Here is an 18789-nt window from a genome sequence, read left to right as displayed (position 1 = left end):
TCATGACTTATTCACTAATGGTACCCATACAAATAAGCTGCTGTCATCTCAGAGAGCTACCACACTCAATTTACATCTTTTTTTTAGGGTGGTATTCTGTTGGTAAGGTAGTCCTATGTGAACTCAGTAGCATCAGGCTGAGAGGTTGAAGGTAAAATAAATGACCTTTTTTTCTTTGTTTTTCAGTTTATGTGATCAAAGTTTATTTTGGATTTCATGTAGTTCCTGAGTTTATTTCTGATGCTCATGTCTGTTACAGGATTATTGTGTGAAAATCCAGATAAACCCTGGACAAGTTGACCATCACCTCACATTGGTGATACAGTAGCAAAGAATTAAATATAATATTTGCAGAATGTAATTTACTGACACAACTCTTCACATACCATACTGCAGTAGCTGAGCAATAAAGAAGGCTTCCATCATTATAAAGAAGGCCCTCAGATGAAACTAGGCTGTCTATGCAATAGAAAGATGTAAATCTAAAATTGGTGCTACATGACCTGAGAAAGGGGGTGCTATTGCTCAAGAGGTAGAAAACCTACAACTAGCAGAATGCTAGGTATCCGCCGGTGGGGGACAATGTGGACTGGTTAGTATGAAACAATTGCATCTGGCCAGATCTCATATTACAATAAGCTAAAACATGTTCCTGAAAAGGAGGTGAGAAATATGCAACTCAGTAACAGAATCTTGGTTTAGTTTAGTTGCTTAGTTTTACTGTGTGATGGGAGTTTGCTCTGAGTTTGAGAAGGAGGGGGGGTGGTCTCCTGATCAGCTGTATACTCTTTAAGGCAGCGGCTGGCGGCAGCAGGTTGGCGGCCAATACAAAAATGCAAAAGTACAGCATGTAGTTCCAGCAACAGCCCGTGAGCCAGTGATACCCTTCCAAATGACGTTAATTACGTCATTTGGCAGAGTTTCGCAGTGGAGGAAAGAGTAATATCTGGGCACTGGTTAGATGGAGGAAAGTTTACCACAGTTTATTTACACATACTACTCACATTGTTTTGATACAAAGCTGGTTGAAAATTGGCATAATTGGTAATAACATTTTACTTGTCTGTTTTCTACCCAAAGGTGGCAGAGACAGACGCGGAGGTCCCGTTCTCACCTTTCCAGCACGGAGCAACCATGACAGAATACGACCTGAAGACCTACGCAGGCTCATAGCCTACCTGGCTACTATTCCCAGGTAGGAAATGTACCTTCAAATGCACTGAGTTTCAGTGTAAGATAACTACTAACTGCACACACTCATATGCACATGTATTGACTTATAAGACCCCATTCTTGATGCTTGGTTAATGTGAAACAGACTCCTCCTCTTGGCCTCTTACTGTATGCAGTCACACTCACACACACATCTCATCTTTTTCTTTGTGTCAGACTTGCACCTTGCTTTGATTTAAAACACTGAAGCATAACCTGCGGCTACAAAGAGCTGGGATGGTTTTATTTTGGATTCTCTGTGAAGATCCAACTCCCCCTCCTCTATCCCCCCTCTCATTTCCTCCTAACTCTCTAGAAAAAGCTTTAAAAGCTCCTTTATGTAGGTTACCACTCATTCCCTTTGAGTAATTCTTCCTCTCTCACTCTGCTGTTGATCATGTCTAGTTAGAGTTGGTCAGGTCTGATTAAACAAAGTGTCATGTAGATTGCAGCCTCTATTTTCCTCCTTAAAAATACATTGGCTTTTTTCCCTGTTTCTTTGTTTGCAGGAGGCATTTAGCCACAGGATGTTCTTGCAGGGTTATACCCCATTGTGCCTTGTAGTTCCGTGCATACTAATGTTCAAGTCTAGAAGCACCCATTCCTCAGATTCAACGCTTAGCTCCAGGCTGTTCTGTTTGGAGTCAGTTGTGATTAGCTTGGAGGGAAGCTTGTACTCTTCTGTTCTGCTGCTTCTGATCCCCCCTGCGCTGTAGTTTCTAGTACTTTACAGGTCGAGTGCTTTAAGTCTTTGACAGTAGAGTTTGGAGATTTGTCTACTTGAGGCAAGAGGTGGTCCGGATCACTTACTGCAAAAAATGGGTCCAGGTTTCTTCAGGGCTGCTTTAGGATGTTCTGGGATGTCCGAGGCAAAATTATAAATAGCCACGGTCTGTGTATATTTCAGTCATCGGTTGTCAGTATTATGCAAATGTTTGTTAATGTAGTTTCCAATTCTTTATCAAAGTCCAAACAAACAAACTGTTAATCAGATAAAACCTTGGTATTCAATTTTTCATATTTTTTCAGTTGCTTAGAAACTAAAAAGTAGGTCAGATTAAGTCTAAATGAAGTAACTGAAGGGTGACAAGGACTGTGATGTTTGCTTCTTTATTCTTTTGTTCATTTTGAGATGCAGTAAATTAAAACCATATTAAAAAATGATTTATTATTTGTAGTGCTTTTCTCTTAATGGAGCATATAATGTGTACAATTTTGGAAGACTTAGTGGCATCAGACAGAGCTCTAGCTTAGCACCTGTTTATGTGTGCTCACTTTTTTCTCTGATGCAGGAGATTTTTACCGGGAGCAGAATTAACCGCAGGGGTCTCCTTTTTAAAACAAAAAGACCAAGGGATTTAAACCATTATGAACAGTGAATAAAGCAGTTTCATGTCAAGATCAGTGTTTCTCTGATAGTCATAAAGGGCTGTGAACTTTAGTCAAAAATGCAAATGGCTCTATCTAGAACCAGTGTTTGGTGTGTCTGTTCCAGGCTACTGTAGAAACATGGCGGTGCAGTATGGCGAACTCTTCAGATGAGGATCTGCTCCCTGTGTAGATATTAAATTCTCAGTCTAATGTAACACAAACACAACCATTCTTATTTTCATGTGATAATACACCAAAGAAACAAACTTATTATTTGTATTCCATTTCAGCAAATATGCACCCCTAAATCCTACACACTGGACCCTTAAAATATTACATGGTATAACCGTGACAAGTGGCTTGTTTTGAATTAGGACAGACTGCTTTCAGTTTGCCTCCAAAAAGCTCAACTCTTTGGGAACTGTGTTCAGAGGTGAAACTAGAGGGAAGAAAAGATCCGTCAGAGGTGGCCATCCTGTCTGAGGCTCAGAAGTGTCACTAACTCAGAAGGAGGTCAGATAGATTTCTCTTTCTTCTGTCTAAATATTTCTCCTGTCGTCCTCGTTTTTCTGTTACATCTGCCTCTCTGCCTCTCTCTCTCTCTCTCTCTCTCTCTCTCTCTCTCTCTCTCTCTCTCTCTCTCTCTCTCTCTCTCTCTCCCCCTCCTCTGCGCTCTGTTTTTCTCTACTCATTTGGCTGCTGATCTGTTTTCAGAGAGTGAGGTCAGAGTGAGTTAGAGCAGGAGGGCCTGCGTCTGTTTCTGTCTCCTAGCTAGACACATTCAGATTAAAGCCTTTAACACTGAGAAACAACCTTTTATGGACTTATACAGCAGCAGGACTCCTGGTAAGCAGCAGTGGAAATTTCAACGCTTGAATGTTTTAACTATTTTTTTCCCTCCCCAGATGCTCTGGAGATTTGCATGGGATCTTTTCACTTTAAATCTTGTTGGCAGATTTGCAGTTCTGCCTTTTTTACAATGGTTCTTTTATTTTTGTGGCTTTGTAGTGTCTCTATTTCTGTATCATGGTTAGAGACAATGATGTGACTCACTGATTTGACATTGTTTCTTTCAGCTCATTCAGGTTTGGTCAGACTCAAATCAATCACATATGATTGGTTCTATCGTTTTGTTGTCATTTGTTTACACTCTCTTCTAAGCTACCCTAATGGTTTCAAGTGAGCATGATACTGTTGTTTAAAAGCGATATCTTCTCACGTGTTTAGAATGTATCTTCTCACATCGTCCTAGGTTGTGACCTCTTTATTTACATTTTTGTTTTTTTCTGCAGCGAGGAGGTGGCCAGACATGGCTTCACAGTCATTGTGGACATGCGTGGTTCTAAGTGGGACAGTATCAAGCCTCTGCTGAAGATCCTCCAGGAGTCTTTCCCGTCTTGTATCCACGTCGCCCTCATCATCAAGCCAGACAACTTCTGGCAGAAGCAGAGGACCAACTTCGGCAGCTCCAAGTTTGAATTTGAGGTTGGTGACGATCTATACCCACAAAATACACAAAACTAATTATTTTAACATTTCTAACCTGGTTTTGTTGTTGTTGATATAGCACAAGAACCATTAGTATTATAGTCTGTTTTGAGTATACAGTGCAAGAGATGGAGACACTGGTTGTGCTCATTATATTAGTATATTATATTTTGTTGTAAACTATTGGAGTTCAAGATGGTTTAGCATAGCTATCAATCTTAATTTGTCAGCTCTAATTGGACTGCTGCTCGGTGACAGTGGCACTGTTCTGTCCCGTGCGGGCATGTGGTGGTGGTATATTTAGTCCTGACCCAGTTACTATGGCAACAGGATATATAGGACAGGCCGAAGCATATCATCCCAACAGTATTGAGTTGGGTTTGGACAAGCCACTTGTTTTCTTATGATGTCAAATATGTACTGCATGTGTGTAGGCAGACTGATAAGCAGGTCACTGGTTTGAGTCTCGAAATCGAAATGCGTTCTCCTCTTCACCCTCAAGCACTGTTGAGTTTTCACAACTGCTGCTAATTATCCAGCAGTGCAAGATGTTTTATTGCACAGCTCTCTACTGCTAACGTGTGTAGGTTCACACCTTCTACTACACTTACTTCTGTTATTGTGTCTTGGTGTGCTTGCAGTGAAAAAGAAGCAAAAAATCACTCAAGTTATTAAAGCATCTTAGCACACAAACAGACTCCAGACTCCCAAATCTTATCGTTTATTTTACATCTACATTGCGTTTCCCTTAATCTTGTGAACCTCAGCAGTGTCTGTTTTTACTTCCTAAGAGTTTGTGTCTGTGTATTTCCAACTTATTAATGATAACACGAAAGCTGCTTAAAATTTCTGGAATGTTTTCTTTGGTCACCCCACCTATCTAAACAGTGGACACGTACAGACTGCACATTCTTTGTTTTAAATTAGCAGTCAGAAATATGGTGTTAAGTTAACTTTTGATTAGTGTGTTAAGGTGATGATAATTAAATTGTGGTTGTCTTTCTCTTTCTATCTTCCTCTTATCGCCCTTTTTTATCCTCATTTCCAAATCTTGTTAACTTCTTTTCTTTGCCTGCATTCACCCCTCTTCCTTTCATTTCATTTGTCCCACATACCAGACGGTGATGGTCTCCTTAGAGGGTTTATCCAAGATTGTGGACCCATCCCAGCTGACAGCTGACTTTGAGGGCAGCTTAGAGTACAACCATGATGACTGGATTGAGGTTTGGATACTTTCTCTTTTTGTTCTAATCTTCCGCTCTTTAAAAGTCACACAGAAAGAGACCAGCCTTTGACTTAAGTCTCTTTATGCTTAGCACTAAGAGCTCTATCAGCCGGACATTATCAGCAAGTCTTCTCTTTTACCCATAATGTTTTTTTGGATCCAGTAGTATTTTAACTTTTCCTCTTTCCAGGTGCGGCTGTCGTTTGAGACCTTTGCCAGCGATGCAGCGCGGGCACTGTCACGCCTTGAGGAGCTCCAGGAAACCTTGTCCCAGCGTGACCTTCCACGGGACCTGGAGGGGGCTCGCAGGCTCATGGAAGAGCATGCAGCGCTGAAAAAAAGGGCCACTAAGGCGTCTGTGGAGGAGCTGGATGCGCAGGGACGAAGGCTGCTACAAAGGCTACAGTTACAAACTGCAGGAGGTGGAAGCAGCAGTGAGAGCGGCTACGGTAATCGCAGTGGTGGAGCTAGTGGAGATTCCAATGACCATCATCACGGCCTCCATGCTCATGCGGATGCCCACAACCTAGTAGCTAAAGTGACAGGTTTGTTGGATAAGCTTCACGGGACACGCCAGAATCTGCAGCAGCTGTGGCACATGAGGAAACTGAAGCTGGACCAGTGTTTCCAGTTGCGTCTGTTTGAACAGGATGCGGAGAAGGTCAGTGCTATTCCTATTTTTATGATGCTTGAAACCATGTCTATTTTAAATAGTTCTTCACTGCCTCCTCGTACTCCTACCGCTTGGTTCTTCTGTGTTGATATGCTCTAATGCTCAGTTTATTTCTTGATACATACAAGTATTTCAGGCTGAACAGGAGCTAATCTGATGCCTGAGAATACATGCATGCCAGTCATAACTGGATATTTGTAAACAATAAATTAATCCAGATATTTAAGTCACCAGATCAACTTTCATCCCAGTATATCCCAGATTAGCAAGGCTGTGTATGTATATTGTGTTACAGAACTACTGGCCAGTGTTTACAGGAGCTTAATGTACAATATCCTAATAATGTAAATTCTTACATTTGTGACTAGTTGTGGTTTTGTTATTTAAAAGCTTTTTTGGTAATATAAGATTGAGTTCTGCATGGTTATTTTTTGTACTCAATCCCTATATTATATATTGGTAACATTTTATCTGATTCTGTGTGTTTGTGTGCATGGAAACAGAGGAAATGAATGTGTGTGAGTGTGTGCCTGACTGCTTTTATGTGGTCAGTGTTTCAGAGTGTGATGCTGCGTGTCTGGTGCTGGGAAATGTAACAGTATAAAATTGTACAGAGCTGAAGGCATATTCAGAGGCCAACTATGGAAAGTGTCAGAGCTGTAATTAAACACACCTTTTCCATACACCAAGCATGTAGAGAGAAGAACATAGAAAGAACACAGTGACACATAAATGACACATACAAACACACAGAGCTTGTTCTTTTGTTCATACTTACTATAGAGGAGCTTTTAGATGACTGCACTCTGCAAGTCAGTGCAGTGATGAAAGGTTTTGGTTAATTACAAACACTGAGCAACAGGTCCTCTCTTATTCTCACTGCTGTTGCTATGAGTGAACCAGAGACGGAAAGACCCCTTTCATTTGTTGTGCGTTCTGTATGACTAACTGCAATTTCTCCCCCTTTTCTGGGTGCAGATGTTTGACTGGATCATGCACAACAAGGGGCTTTTTCTCACCAGTTACACAGAGATTGGAGGGAACCACCAGCATGCTGTGGAGCTGCAGACCCAGCACAACCACTTTGCCATGAACTGCATGGTAAGACGTCGTCTTTGTCTCTGGCGTGTGCACACACACAGAAACACACTCAGACACAGGCGATGCAGTCGCAAACTATCATCATTACTGTCGTTCACAGTAACAAGCTGATGCCTCCCACCCCTGTACAACCACTCTCACAAACATGAACCTCTTCTTTCATCCCCAGCCATCCTCTCCCATGGGCTAGGATTCACAGTAGACTGATACTTTATGCCCTGCCACTGTCTCCCTCATATTATTCAGCTGTTTTCCACTCTGCCTTAACTCTGCCCTCACTGTCATGTCTTGTCACAGTGCTGTTCCCATAATTGACCCATATTACCTCCCTGCCCCTCCCATAGCTGTGTGCTGCCCTCTGCTGCTCCGCTGCACAACCCTCTGTGCCCTCCAGTACTTCACTGTTGTCTGTGGAGCTCTGCTGCAGACTAATAAATGTAGCTGAGGACATTATACTGTGTGGACTCTGCAGTCTTACAGTGCTCAGGCCTTATCAAAACCTTTAACCCCTCATGGTCATGCTCTCCAAAAACTTTCAATACCTGCCCCTTCCTGTTAGTGTTTGTCTCCCGCATACCAAAAAAAATACACTGCCCTATTTCCCTTATATTTTCAGATTTTATTTTTTTTAAATCACAATTCATTAGTGACAGTGGCATTGTAATGTGTTACATTATGATACCTGTTTATATGACAAAACATTTAAACCAATCTTGAACCAGTTGATAACTATCAAGTTGGACATGTGTCAGCAAAGCAAATTTATTTTGGACTGAAAATTGTCTTTAAACTATCATAACTTAAAAGAAAGCACATATTTAATCCAATACCTCTTATTGTGTAAAAAAAGAAACAATCTACAGAAAAAAATGTAAAATGTAAAAAAATGTATTACAGTAACTTTTGTTGGTGTGATAAAAGTGTAGCCAAAGGGGAGCGGGGCCCCAAATCCTCTCACTTCACAGTGCCACTGGTGTTAGGAACCATGCTCAACAAGTTGTGTCAACATCAGGTCTCAGGTTTGGTGACCACCCAAAGCCAATTGTGTCAACACTGTGGGTTGAGATGAACAAATAACCCCTGAGACAACAGTAGTAGAAAAGACAGAGGGAACTGTAGTATAAACTCACACATACATTCACAATACACTGGAAACACACACACATACACAGTCGGGTACACGCAGAGTGACCACCGCCCCCTCCACCCATTCTTCCACAGGAAGCAGCGTTTCCCGTTCCTGTTGCCTGCATGGCTGAATGGAAATACATAGTGTCAGGGCCCGTGTGTGGTTATGTGCATTTGTGTGGAGACTGTGTGGTTTTGTTTCTCCGCCTTGTTTCTGTGTGTTTTCCCATTATATGCGAAAATAAATGGGAGACAAAAACAAGGTAAAACAACATATACCATGTGTGCCAGTTTCCACTGATGTCATTGGCATAACTGGTTTTAAAAGATGCGTTGCTGCATCAATGTAGTTTTGCAATATTGTATTAGCAGTCATTGCTTTCGGCATGGAATTTCATCATCAACTTTAAGTTGATGACTTAAACCAAATGCTAATGGGGACTGTTTGCAATCATGTAAGTGAGACTGTGTCATGCACAATACATTAGATGGAGTTGTTTTTATGCCTCCCATGGGAATTACTTAACAAAAACAGTTTGGGAATGAAGGAGTCCCTTGTATCAGTTAAAAATATGTTAGTTTATACCGCAACCATTTTACACTTAGAGAAATATTTTGTGGGACAGCTGTCACAAATTTGCCAGTGAAGTGGTCAAGTTTTTTGGTGGATGTTTAGAGAGAAAAATGCAAAAGTAATTTTCTTGGCTTTGCAAAAACTGGAAACATTGTTTCTTACTTAAGAAATTCAAATAATCATTCATTACTTGTGTTCTTTAAAACACCATACAGTATATGTAGTTGGACATATGTGTATAAAAAAATGTTAAAAAGCATAAAAATACATACGAACAAAAATAAATGGCAGACAAGAAATATGATACTATATCAGACCTGTAGAATATGCTGCACAAACAAACCCAAAACATACTCTAAGAAATGATAAACAGATTAAAACATGGTTATGAATATATGATCTGAACAAATGGTTATCCCTTTACATTGTTGATTTGTCTCCAGTTTGGCACCAACAGGTGGGGACGTGGAGTGCAAGTCTAGGAAAAAGAGATGTTGCAGGTTCCATTTAAGAACACCTTGATACCCAGATTATGGAAGTGCTCCTGTGAGGGCAAATAAAGTTGTTAATTAAGATTATGCAACTTTATACCCTCAACTTGTTCATGCTTTTATTTATGCACACATGGACACACATAAACAGACACACAAATCAGCATATGTGTTCCTCACATCGGGATTTAGTATGAGCAGGTCAGACCCGGAACAATCAAAGTCTTGTATGCTGGAAACACAGTAGACTGTTCTGGTATGGTTTCTCAGATTACCTGTATTGACAAAACAATAGATGAGTTCAATCTGAATGGTATTAATAAAATAATTGGTCAGTTGATTTTCCTTATCATAGTTGTCTAATTTTATTTATTTATTCATTTATTTATTTGTTTGTTTATTTATTTATTTTAATTCATTTATTCGTTCATTTATTTATTTTGCATACCTTGTTAAAGAGCAGTCATTCTTCATTTCTGTTGATATGAATAATATGTTTGTTGGCCACTCACCTATTTTGTCTTTCAACTTCTGTTTCTCCTCAGTTAGACTTTTAGCCAGTTCTATCTGCTCCTCACATAATCTGACATCTGTCATAAAAGATGTGTGAATTTTTGTGAATTTGGTCTCTGATAGAGGCCAAGTAGACACAGACACATACACAGACACAATTAATGCATGCACATATATCGTGAAACCGTTTTTCACCAGCTGTTCAGCCTGCTGAACACTAGCACTGAGCAAAGGTTTTACAGAGTGCTACTGCTACTGTACTATGAAGTTTCCGTAATATGATCATGTAATAAATATTCTAATATACATACCATAAGACTCATGGCCAAATTTTTGGTAACAGTGGTCATTTTTTTTAAAAGATGTCTTTTATATTTTGACCATGATTCCTGCCCGGTGAACAACTGAAACTTCAAAGCAGTTCACTCCTCGAAAAGTTTATGTCCAATTTTCAAAGGGTCTGACAATCAAAAATAGTCCATTTATCATACATTTGGTAAATCTACCCCAAAGAGCATGCAAGTGTTAAAGGGTTACACTTCAAGACAAGATATTACATTATCAATACAGTGTGCAAAACATGCACATTTTTCACATCTTTTGTACTTCAGGGGAAACGTGCTGCATCTTTCAAGTAGTGATTTTATGAAAAAAAGTTCATACTCACAATTAAAGCTCAGAATGAGCAACCCTCCGAGTAACAGAATACACAGCAACACCAAGCCGAGTGTAGTAAGCCTGAGGACATCTACCCAGAGGATAATTTAATGTTATGTTATTTACAAGTATAATATGCTGTGGTCTTGTGGGTCTGCATATTCTGTATTTACATTATTTGAATTCAAGTTTGTATCTTACCTAATGTAGATATCCTTTTTCTTTGTTTTGCATTTGCTGGAGGGTGTTTGATAGTGATGTATCTGTCGCATAGAGGGATAGGAGGATGTGCAGTTGTTGGGCTGTGGGTGTTAGTAGCAGCTTTCTCTTTTTTCATCTCTTCTTTCTTCTGTTCCCTTGAATCAGGTCCTGATTTGCATCCCCATGAACCCTCTTTACCCTTTAAATCACAATCAGGGGTATAGTTGTTTTCATACATGTCAGCAGGATCTGACCATGTGTCAGCATCCATCGTCATGTATTCATCATCTGCTGCTACAGTTCCATCCATCATTAAACTGCATCTCCTTATATCTATCTTTGTAACTGTGTTAGGTACGAACAAACACACCTTACATATAACTGTTAATATCAAAGACTTTTTTTTTTTTAGCGGGAGGGACTTCAAGAGACCAACCAACAGTCACTTGCCCAGGGCAGAGGCTCCACCTCTCACCAAATGCAACTTACAGAGTTCCATCTTGCTTATGCAATCATAAACTTAATTTAAAAAATATCAGATCACCAGGAGACAAAATAGAGGTGTAGGTTCAAATCCTGACAATGATGTCAGATAAAAAGAAGGCTTGGTTATGATCTGTAATGGCTGAAGCCCCTGCCATATGTGTGTTATTATATAACGCCTACAATAGCAACCATAAAACTTAAATGAACCTTGTGGTGAAACTGGGAGATTTTGGTAGCAAGTATAGCAATAGATTACAAAAACAACAAAAATGCTACATATGTGCACAACACTGGTTACACAAGTTACACATTATGTAGAAAAAAAGGGGAAACAGTATTACAGCGCTGAAGGAATGGAGATGATTTGCCTACAATTTGTATATCGAAGATATTTAGTAGAATGGCAGAAGTAGGTGTGGGATAATAAGTTTACCAGTAAGCAGTCACGGAAATATTCACACCTGTGGTTTAGGTTGTTTGGATGGCTCGTCCTTGTTAACAGAAGAGTTGGACTTTACAAATGGACTGATGTTCTAAATCTATAGTGCACTTTTTTTGGTGCTAACACAGTGTTGCATTAGTTTTTTGATTGATTTTAAAGAACATGCAGGGTAGGGACAGGGTTTAGATTTTTTGGACTAATACGCTGCTTTTTTCCCCTTTGCATTCTGTAGATGCAGCTTAATGACTTTATCTTTGCGCTCTTTCTGTTTTCATCAGACATCTGTATGTGCAAAAAGTCCAACTAGTCAGTCGCAGCGTATTTGGTAACATTTTCTATGAAGTCTGTGTCTATAATCAATATAACACATTATGAACATATTTATAATACATTATAATGCCTCTATAATGCTGTATAATCATAGTTATAAACACTCCTTTTCATTATGCTTTATTACAATAATCATAACTCCTTATGATGCCAATGTCTATAATGAATTATGAACACACTTGTGTGTTATAGTGTGCATATAGTTATAAGCGTTTATAATTTTTCAGAATATTTTATAACAAGTCATCATTCTGTAGCCTAAAAGTAGTAGTTTGTTATGTCCCCAAAGCTGAAAAATTCAAGGTTTTATTCTGAAAATTCTCCAGCGGGAAATTATGGGTTTCTGGGTGATGGCTTTGACCCCAGCTCAAGACTCTAAATCCAGCCAGTAAGGCAGCTTCATACAGGATTTTTGTTTGTGCTCTAGAGTTTTACCATTGTAACACAACCAGAAAACATGGTTTTGTTTCTCTAATTAACTGCTTAATTGACATAACTGCCATTCTCTCTCTTCATTCATTCTGCTGCTTGCTCACCCTCTATCTCTCTCTGTCTCCCTTGTTGAGCTGAGGAGAAGTTTTGCCTCTGAATCATAGTTGAATGCTTATATCTGTATTATTATGTTCAAATTGAGGCAAGTGTTGTTTCAAATGCTCATCAGCAGAAAGAGTGCAGCATATGTACGTTCCTGTAGAAAACAATGCGTTTTACAGGATATTATAGGCTGAACATAACTAATAACTATGAGCGCTTATAACTATGATTATACAGCACTAGAGAGGCATTATAACGTATTATATTTGAATAATGAATTTTAGTCATGGGCTTCATAGAAAGTGTTACTGCATAGTTACTCATCAGTGGAACTTCTGAGCTCAGTTTTGTAATATGCATTCTCAAAGGAACTTTTCCTGCCCTAAATGACAATAGCACATTAGCTGGTGATTTTTTACAGGAAGTAATTTCTTTTTATGTTATTTGGTCTTCAAATTAAAATGAATGTTTTTTTTAACAATTGAACAACAGTCTGCAGGGCAACAACTTTCAAAATGCACAGTGAATCTAAGGAAAATCAAAGTTTTATATATATATATATATATATATATATATATATATATATATATATATATTATTATTATTATATTATTATATATATTATTATTATATATATATATATTTGTATTTTTTTATTTTATTTTTTTTTTGCTTTACATCATTTAGCATAATCTATTCCCATACAACAAGCCTACCAGCAGCCTGTTGACTCCCACTGGAGTGAATGTTATAGAGGCCCACTTAACTCTTTAATTTACACATTTACTATTTCCTGCATAAAAAACAAAACACTGAATAGCATAAAGGAGTAGTAAATTGAGATTTAAGTAGGGCTGTAACCAACTCAAAATTATGTTGAATTGCATTTGGCTTTTCAATACAGATATCTGACTATTCGTTCCTCTTTTTTCTTATAATCTATCAAGCAACACGTAATTGAACTGCTAGATTTTTGAACACAGTGATGGTGACAGTAATGTTCAAGTAATATAGTACACAAGCCAAGCTAGCCCTCTGAGCTAATGCATACTAACTATGCTAACAACAGATTGAAAATGTTGACACTATTTATCCTAAAACAACCACAGACTGTGTCTTATTACGTTGCTGTGAGCTGTAAAGTCACCATTTCTAAGCAGAAGAGAGAAGATAATGTTATCTCTGAGACTTGCCTGGTAAAGCCTCTCTTCCTCCAGGTAGCTGTCTCCATCTCCCTGAGACTGTCTCTGGGAGTGGGTCCGCAGCTTCCTGTATGAAAGAGCAGTGTAAAAGCAATAAGAGCTTACTCTGCAGCTAAATTTGGGGACCAAAATGTCCCCAGAATTCCTATGCATATTGACTGACAAATTAAAAAAAAATAAATAAATACAGAGAGCAGCTTTCAGAGGGCAGCCCTTAATTTTAGACACTGAAAAATCAACATGGGGTGACCTCTAGCTCACTGGGTAGAGTGTGCGCCCCTTATGCCTCAGGCTCCTGCAGCAGCCCGGGTTGGAGTCCAGTCTGTGGCCCTTTGCTGCGTGTCGTACCCACTTCTCTGTCCCACCTTTTCTGTCTCTCTCAAACTATCCTATATAATAAAGAGAAAATGCCCTATATAAAAAAATCTTTAACAAAAACAAAATATGTTTTCCTTTACTGACATGTGTAGCATTAGCTAAGGTGGAGCTATTTGAGGGATTTTTGGTATTGTGCATATTTTGGACACTAACTTTCATTTCCCTGATAGTATTTGAGGGCCCTATTGTAGTGTATATCTTGTATGCTAAGTATTTAGGCTGTAGAATTTGGACACTCAGGGCTAAAAAAAATCTAATGCACTTGGTACCAAATACAGAGTGATCTGCTTACAGGCTGGGTCTCTCAGATAGTGCAGTAGCCCTCTTGCAAGATATGAAATATGTTAAGCTCTGCTGTTGTTGTTCATCTTGTTCTGTAGCTCATTCACAAAGCAAATACTATTGTGGCTTTATTTGTTTTACTTATCTATAGATGATTTGATTTCTGGGTTAACAGTGTTGCCCTCCTTTTACCCTTCTTTCTTTCTTCCTGTTTTTTCCACTCCTTTTTCTTGCTCACTCTTCCACTTGCACCAAACCCTCATCAGGTTTGAGTTAGGAATACCTTCTCCCTATCTCTGCCCTCCCCCTTTCCGTCCATCAGTTTAGGATTAAGGCCTTACCGCCCAGTGTGTTCGAGTAGTCCAGCCTGTTATTTAATCTAATTCATAATGTCCTACAGATGGCTTGAAGGCCTTCAGGCTTTATTGGTTGTGACTCTGGAGCTTTGTTCTCCCTTGCTGCCTTGGTCCCCTCCTCCCCTGTACGTGTGTGTGTGTGCACGTATGGATGGGTCTTTGTTCTCTTTTGGTCTTTTTTTGCATGTGTCGGGTTCCAAAAATCCCCATAGTTTCCGTTAATACCACATGAGATCTGTAGTAGTGTGGGGATAATCTTCATCTTTTAAAATTTATAGTTGGATTGCAGTAGTGCAGCACTGTTTTTTTTTGTGTGTGTATCACAACTTACTTAATGCTTTGTATTTGCGAGCAGTTGGATTCCCTTGATTTCTCATGTGAGCCATACCTCTGCACACCACTGTCTCTATTATTCTCGTGCCAACATCAGACTTAATCTAGTGCTTTTATGTCCCAGTGCCAAGAGTTTCCTGGATTTTGGACAGGGAAGAGGTAAAAGTAAAAGTTTTACAAGTAAAAGTAAAGCTATTCCAAACCATTTTACAAACCCTAATTACTAAAAAAAGACACCATCAGAAATCATCTCAAAGCCTTCAACTGAAGAAAACACCAAACCAGAGTCTGCAGTTTTAATGAAAACTCATAATTTGTGTTGCCAGAATCATCCAACCTCTGTCTGAGGGCAGTGGCTGGTGTTTGGGTCATTTTTCCTCCCCGCTGTGATTGAAACAAGCAAACTAAGAGCCGTAATAGGCTCCAGGAGCAGTAATTGAATAGAATAATAACAGGCTGTTAACACAGTTGTTAATTAGCGTTTGCTGATCCGTGCCTATCTACACAAAACAGCTTGGAGCCCATATACTAAAAAAGACTGGAAGATAGGAGGTAAATGGTTTTCTTTTCATTATTCACATGGGGTATGCCTCCCAAGTGAATGACTTTTTAATGTCCACACGGGTGTGTGTGTCTATGTGAGTGTGTGTATGTGGGAAGCATCATGTATTGACTTTTAGTCTCTCAACTGTATATGTTAATATAATTGTGGCTTCTATATTTCACAAACACACTTTGATTGCTTTGTAGAAGTGCAGCCAATCTTGGTTGTTTGAAGACTTGGTGTCAGCTTCATGCTTCATGGCACCCAAAATGAAACCAAAACTATGCTTTAACTGGCAGCCTGTTAATTTACCTGGGCAGGATGCCCAAAAATTAACATTACAGTGAAAAATACTGTTTACATGAGCCAATAGTGCCTCAGGTTAGATGTCTTTTAGATTTAAATAGCACAACTTTTTAATAACTTAATTGGCGCACATTAGTATTCACTGACTGTCTATGCTAAGAATAATTTAACAAATTATATCCTGTATTTAATTAAAATAAACCAGTTACTTTTATACGTATTTTAATGTGTGCCATCTTGCTTCTCTACCTCCAACTTAAATATAGAATGTGTATGTGAACATCAATCGGATCATGTCAGTTGGGAACCGGCTCCTGGAGTCAGGCCACTACGCCTCCCAGCAGATCCAGCAGATCTCAGGACAGCTGGAGCAGGAGTGGAAGGCCTTCGCTGCAGCACTGGACGAACGCAGCACCCTGCTAGAGATGTCTGCCAGCTTCCACCAGAAAGCAGACCAGGTACAGGCATGCAACAGTGATATGCACACCAAAAAACAAGTAAAATTCTAATGCTATTAACAGATCTTCACTGGAAGGCTGGGCATTGCTTAGCATGTTATAATAAATGAGCAGTTTCTGTTTAATGTTATGCACAAAATTTTACATTTCCACAGCACATACTGTGTGAATCACAGGTGGAATGGAGCATAAAAGTGTCCAAACCTCATGATAGATTTAGGTACCTTAAAAGAAAAATAGATTTAGAAAGAGTTGAAGGGAAAAAAATATTTTGGCTCTACTACAATTAGCATGCACTGGGGTTGCTTTATCCTTAGACATAAATGACCATTTAAATGATCAATACTGCTTTCCGTTGTTTTGCTTACGGATGCAGTAACAATGCATTAGTTAGTTGTTGACACCTATTGTTTGCTGAGTGGCCTCTTTTCTGCACTGTCTTAAATACTTTTCTTGTCAATATCAGTGGACAGAGCAGCAATTCACACAATATGTTGTAGGTTTTCATATTATTTTTGTGAAATAGTCTTGACTCTTGGTTTTCTTAGTTGCTGTGATAGAAAGCATGTTTTTCATCCAGAGCCTCAGCCTGGAGTCAGGCTCCAGAGACATTCACTTTTCCATTCTCCCCTTCCTAAAACAGAATAATACTTTTACAATCGCTATTTTATCAAAGCTTTCTACAGAGCTCTCTGCTCTGCCGTCACTTTTTTTGTTGTTGAACTTTCCCCCTCTCTTGCTTGTATCTCTCTCGTTTTCTATGCTTGTCAGCCTTCCCTTTTCCAACCAAAACAGTTTAGATGCCAGGCTTTATGTAGAGCTTCTGCTGACAGCCGATTAAGAGCTATCCTAATGCAGTCTTTGTTTTTCTTTGTTTTCATTGGTTTATGATGAGGGTTTTCAAAAGGGAAAATTGGTCTAAACTCTACATACATACTCATAGCACAGGCCTTGTTAGTAACACCATGTTGTGTGTGAAAAATGCAAGCATGCACACTACATAAATGGATATATTATATATTAAATACTTATTATTAAATTATATATTAAATATAGAATCAACAATCAAAACTATCTGTTATATGTTATTACAGTGTAAGATTTGATGTCAACTATATAGCAAAATAGCTCCATCAAAAAGCTCCATCATGCGCACACAATGCTGCATTTTACATACCAAATAGTATGCAATAGTATGTACTGTATATTCTGCAGCAATAATTTCAGCAGAGACAGCTCTGAGAACAGGGAAAACAAACAGGTGTAAAGATGATAGATATAATAGATGATTGATGATATAATAATTTATTTTACTGTATTCCTATGTTCTCCGCTTATGAATGTATTTAGGTCTGTGTTATACAGTTGTGTTAATTCTCTCCCCCAGTACATGAGTAAAGTGGAACCATGGTGTAAGGCATGTGGGGAAGGAGAGCTGCCATCTGAACTCCAGGATCTGGAAGATACAATCCACCATCACCAGGGACTGTATGAGCACATCACCACTGCATACTCCGAGGTCAGTACACAAAAGCACACACATCAGAGCATGCAAAACACAATATGCAAATATTAATTCCACCTCTGTAGAAGACAAAATAAGATGGACAATTATACAAATCATGTTTTTAAAATACACACGCATCAATATAATACACTAACACCTCTCTCCATCATCCATTCATATGTGTTAGATTTTAATTAAGATGACATAAAAACCAACAGTAGAAACCGATGCATGGGGAGATTGAAAAACAATCCCAACAGGGCTTATTTATTGTTTTTAGGTGAATGATATAAAACAATATACCTATGACATGAAACAGTACATATAAAACAAGGATTTTAGGCTTTTTAAGTTTGTTTTTTAAGTTTAACAAATGCAAACAAAGTACTTACAAAAGTACAAAGTATTTCCTTAACTGGTGCCCCTATATCTTATTTAAAATTGACCTCACTTAGGGAGATGTTTGGGAAAATAGAGATTAGATAACTGGGATTGAACCTGGTAACCAAAATTAATTAATTTTCTAGTTATACCAAACAATTTAGTTATTTTTTACAAGCGTAATCAATCTGTTCTCTCCATCTTTGGTTCACTGAGGATTTTAGTAGCAGAGGCTTGGGGCATTTAATCATTCTCAAGTGAGATGCTTAAAAATATTTGCAAAATTGTCAAACTACACATTGCCTTTTACAGGTAAGTCAGGACGGGAAGTCTCTTTTGGACAAACTACAGCGTCCTTTGACCCCAGGAAGTGCTGATTCATTGATGGCATCAGCTAACTACTCCAAAGCTGTGCACCACGTCCTCGACATCATCCATGAGGTGCTGCATCACCAGAGGCAACTGGAAAACATCTGGCAGCATCGCAAAGTCCGCCTGCACCAACGGCTGCAGCTGTGTGTCTTCCAGCAGGATGTACAGCAAGTAAGAGATGCATACAGACAAACAGAGCAAAGTCCACCCACAATGAGACCCGCAGCTCTGTGGGCCTCAGCAG

General features: G+C 39.0%; 2 protein-coding genes across 3 annotated transcripts in view; one reads left to right on the top strand and one right to left on the bottom strand.

Moving 5' to 3' along the window:
• Positions 1–18789, top strand: part of triob (trio Rho guanine nucleotide exchange factor b) — a 118096-nt gene that overhangs the window by 44605 nt on the left and 54702 nt on the right. Inside the window, exons 4-11 of one of the 2 annotated variants that reach the window (XM_042490614.2) lie at positions 1081–1195; positions 3876–4068; positions 5190–5294; positions 5487–5957; positions 6948–7070; positions 16094–16285; positions 17673–17804; positions 18486–18716. In XM_042490614.2, the coding sequence (XP_042346548.2) occupies positions 1081–1195; positions 3876–4068; positions 5190–5294; positions 5487–5957; positions 6948–7070; positions 16094–16285; positions 17673–17804; positions 18486–18716 (1562 nt within the window). Of the gene's footprint in view, positions 1–1080; positions 1196–3294; positions 3430–3875; positions 4069–5189; positions 5295–5486; positions 5958–6947; positions 7071–16093; positions 16286–17672; positions 17805–18485; positions 18717–18789 lie in introns of those variants that run through there. The other variant, XM_042490616.2, reaches the window with a different exon arrangement.
• On the bottom strand, positions 7669–10980 carry LOC121946160 (uncharacterized). Its single transcript, XM_042490617.2, has 5 exons — positions 10635–10980; positions 10444–10524; positions 9776–9853; positions 9444–9538; positions 7669–9316 (listed from the first exon to the last, which is right to left on the bottom strand). The coding sequence occupies exons 1-5, from the start codon at positions 10945–10947 to the stop codon at positions 9251–9253; spliced, it is 633 nt and encodes a 210-aa protein (XP_042346551.1). The 5' UTR covers positions 10948–10980; the 3' UTR covers positions 7669–9250.

The sequence above is a fragment of the Plectropomus leopardus genome, chromosome 11 (assembly GCF_026936395.1).
Source record: "Plectropomus leopardus strain MGB_pleo_1.0 chromosome 11, ASM2693639v1, whole genome shotgun sequence".
In the NCBI taxonomy this organism is placed as follows: Eukaryota; Metazoa; Chordata; class Actinopteri; order Perciformes; family Serranidae; genus Plectropomus; species Plectropomus leopardus.
The sequence above is the reverse complement of the archived record's forward strand: the minus strand, read 5'-3'. Positions and strand labels throughout refer to the sequence as shown.

Bases quoted from the DNA above. Each gene is read 5' to 3' on its own strand.
- LOC121946160 (XM_042490617.2), bottom strand. From the start codon at position 10,947: ATGATGGATGGAACTGTAGCAGCAGATGATGAATACATGACGATGGAT. The intron at 10,525-10,634 runs GTAAGATACAAA...TCCTCTGGGTAG, and splicing joins AAAAAGGATATCTACATTAG to ATGTCCTCAGGCTTACTACA. The intron at 9,854-10,443 runs GTGAGTATGAAC...CTTTTATGACAG, and splicing joins GCTCATTCTGAGCTTTAATT to ATGTCAGATTATGTGAGGAG.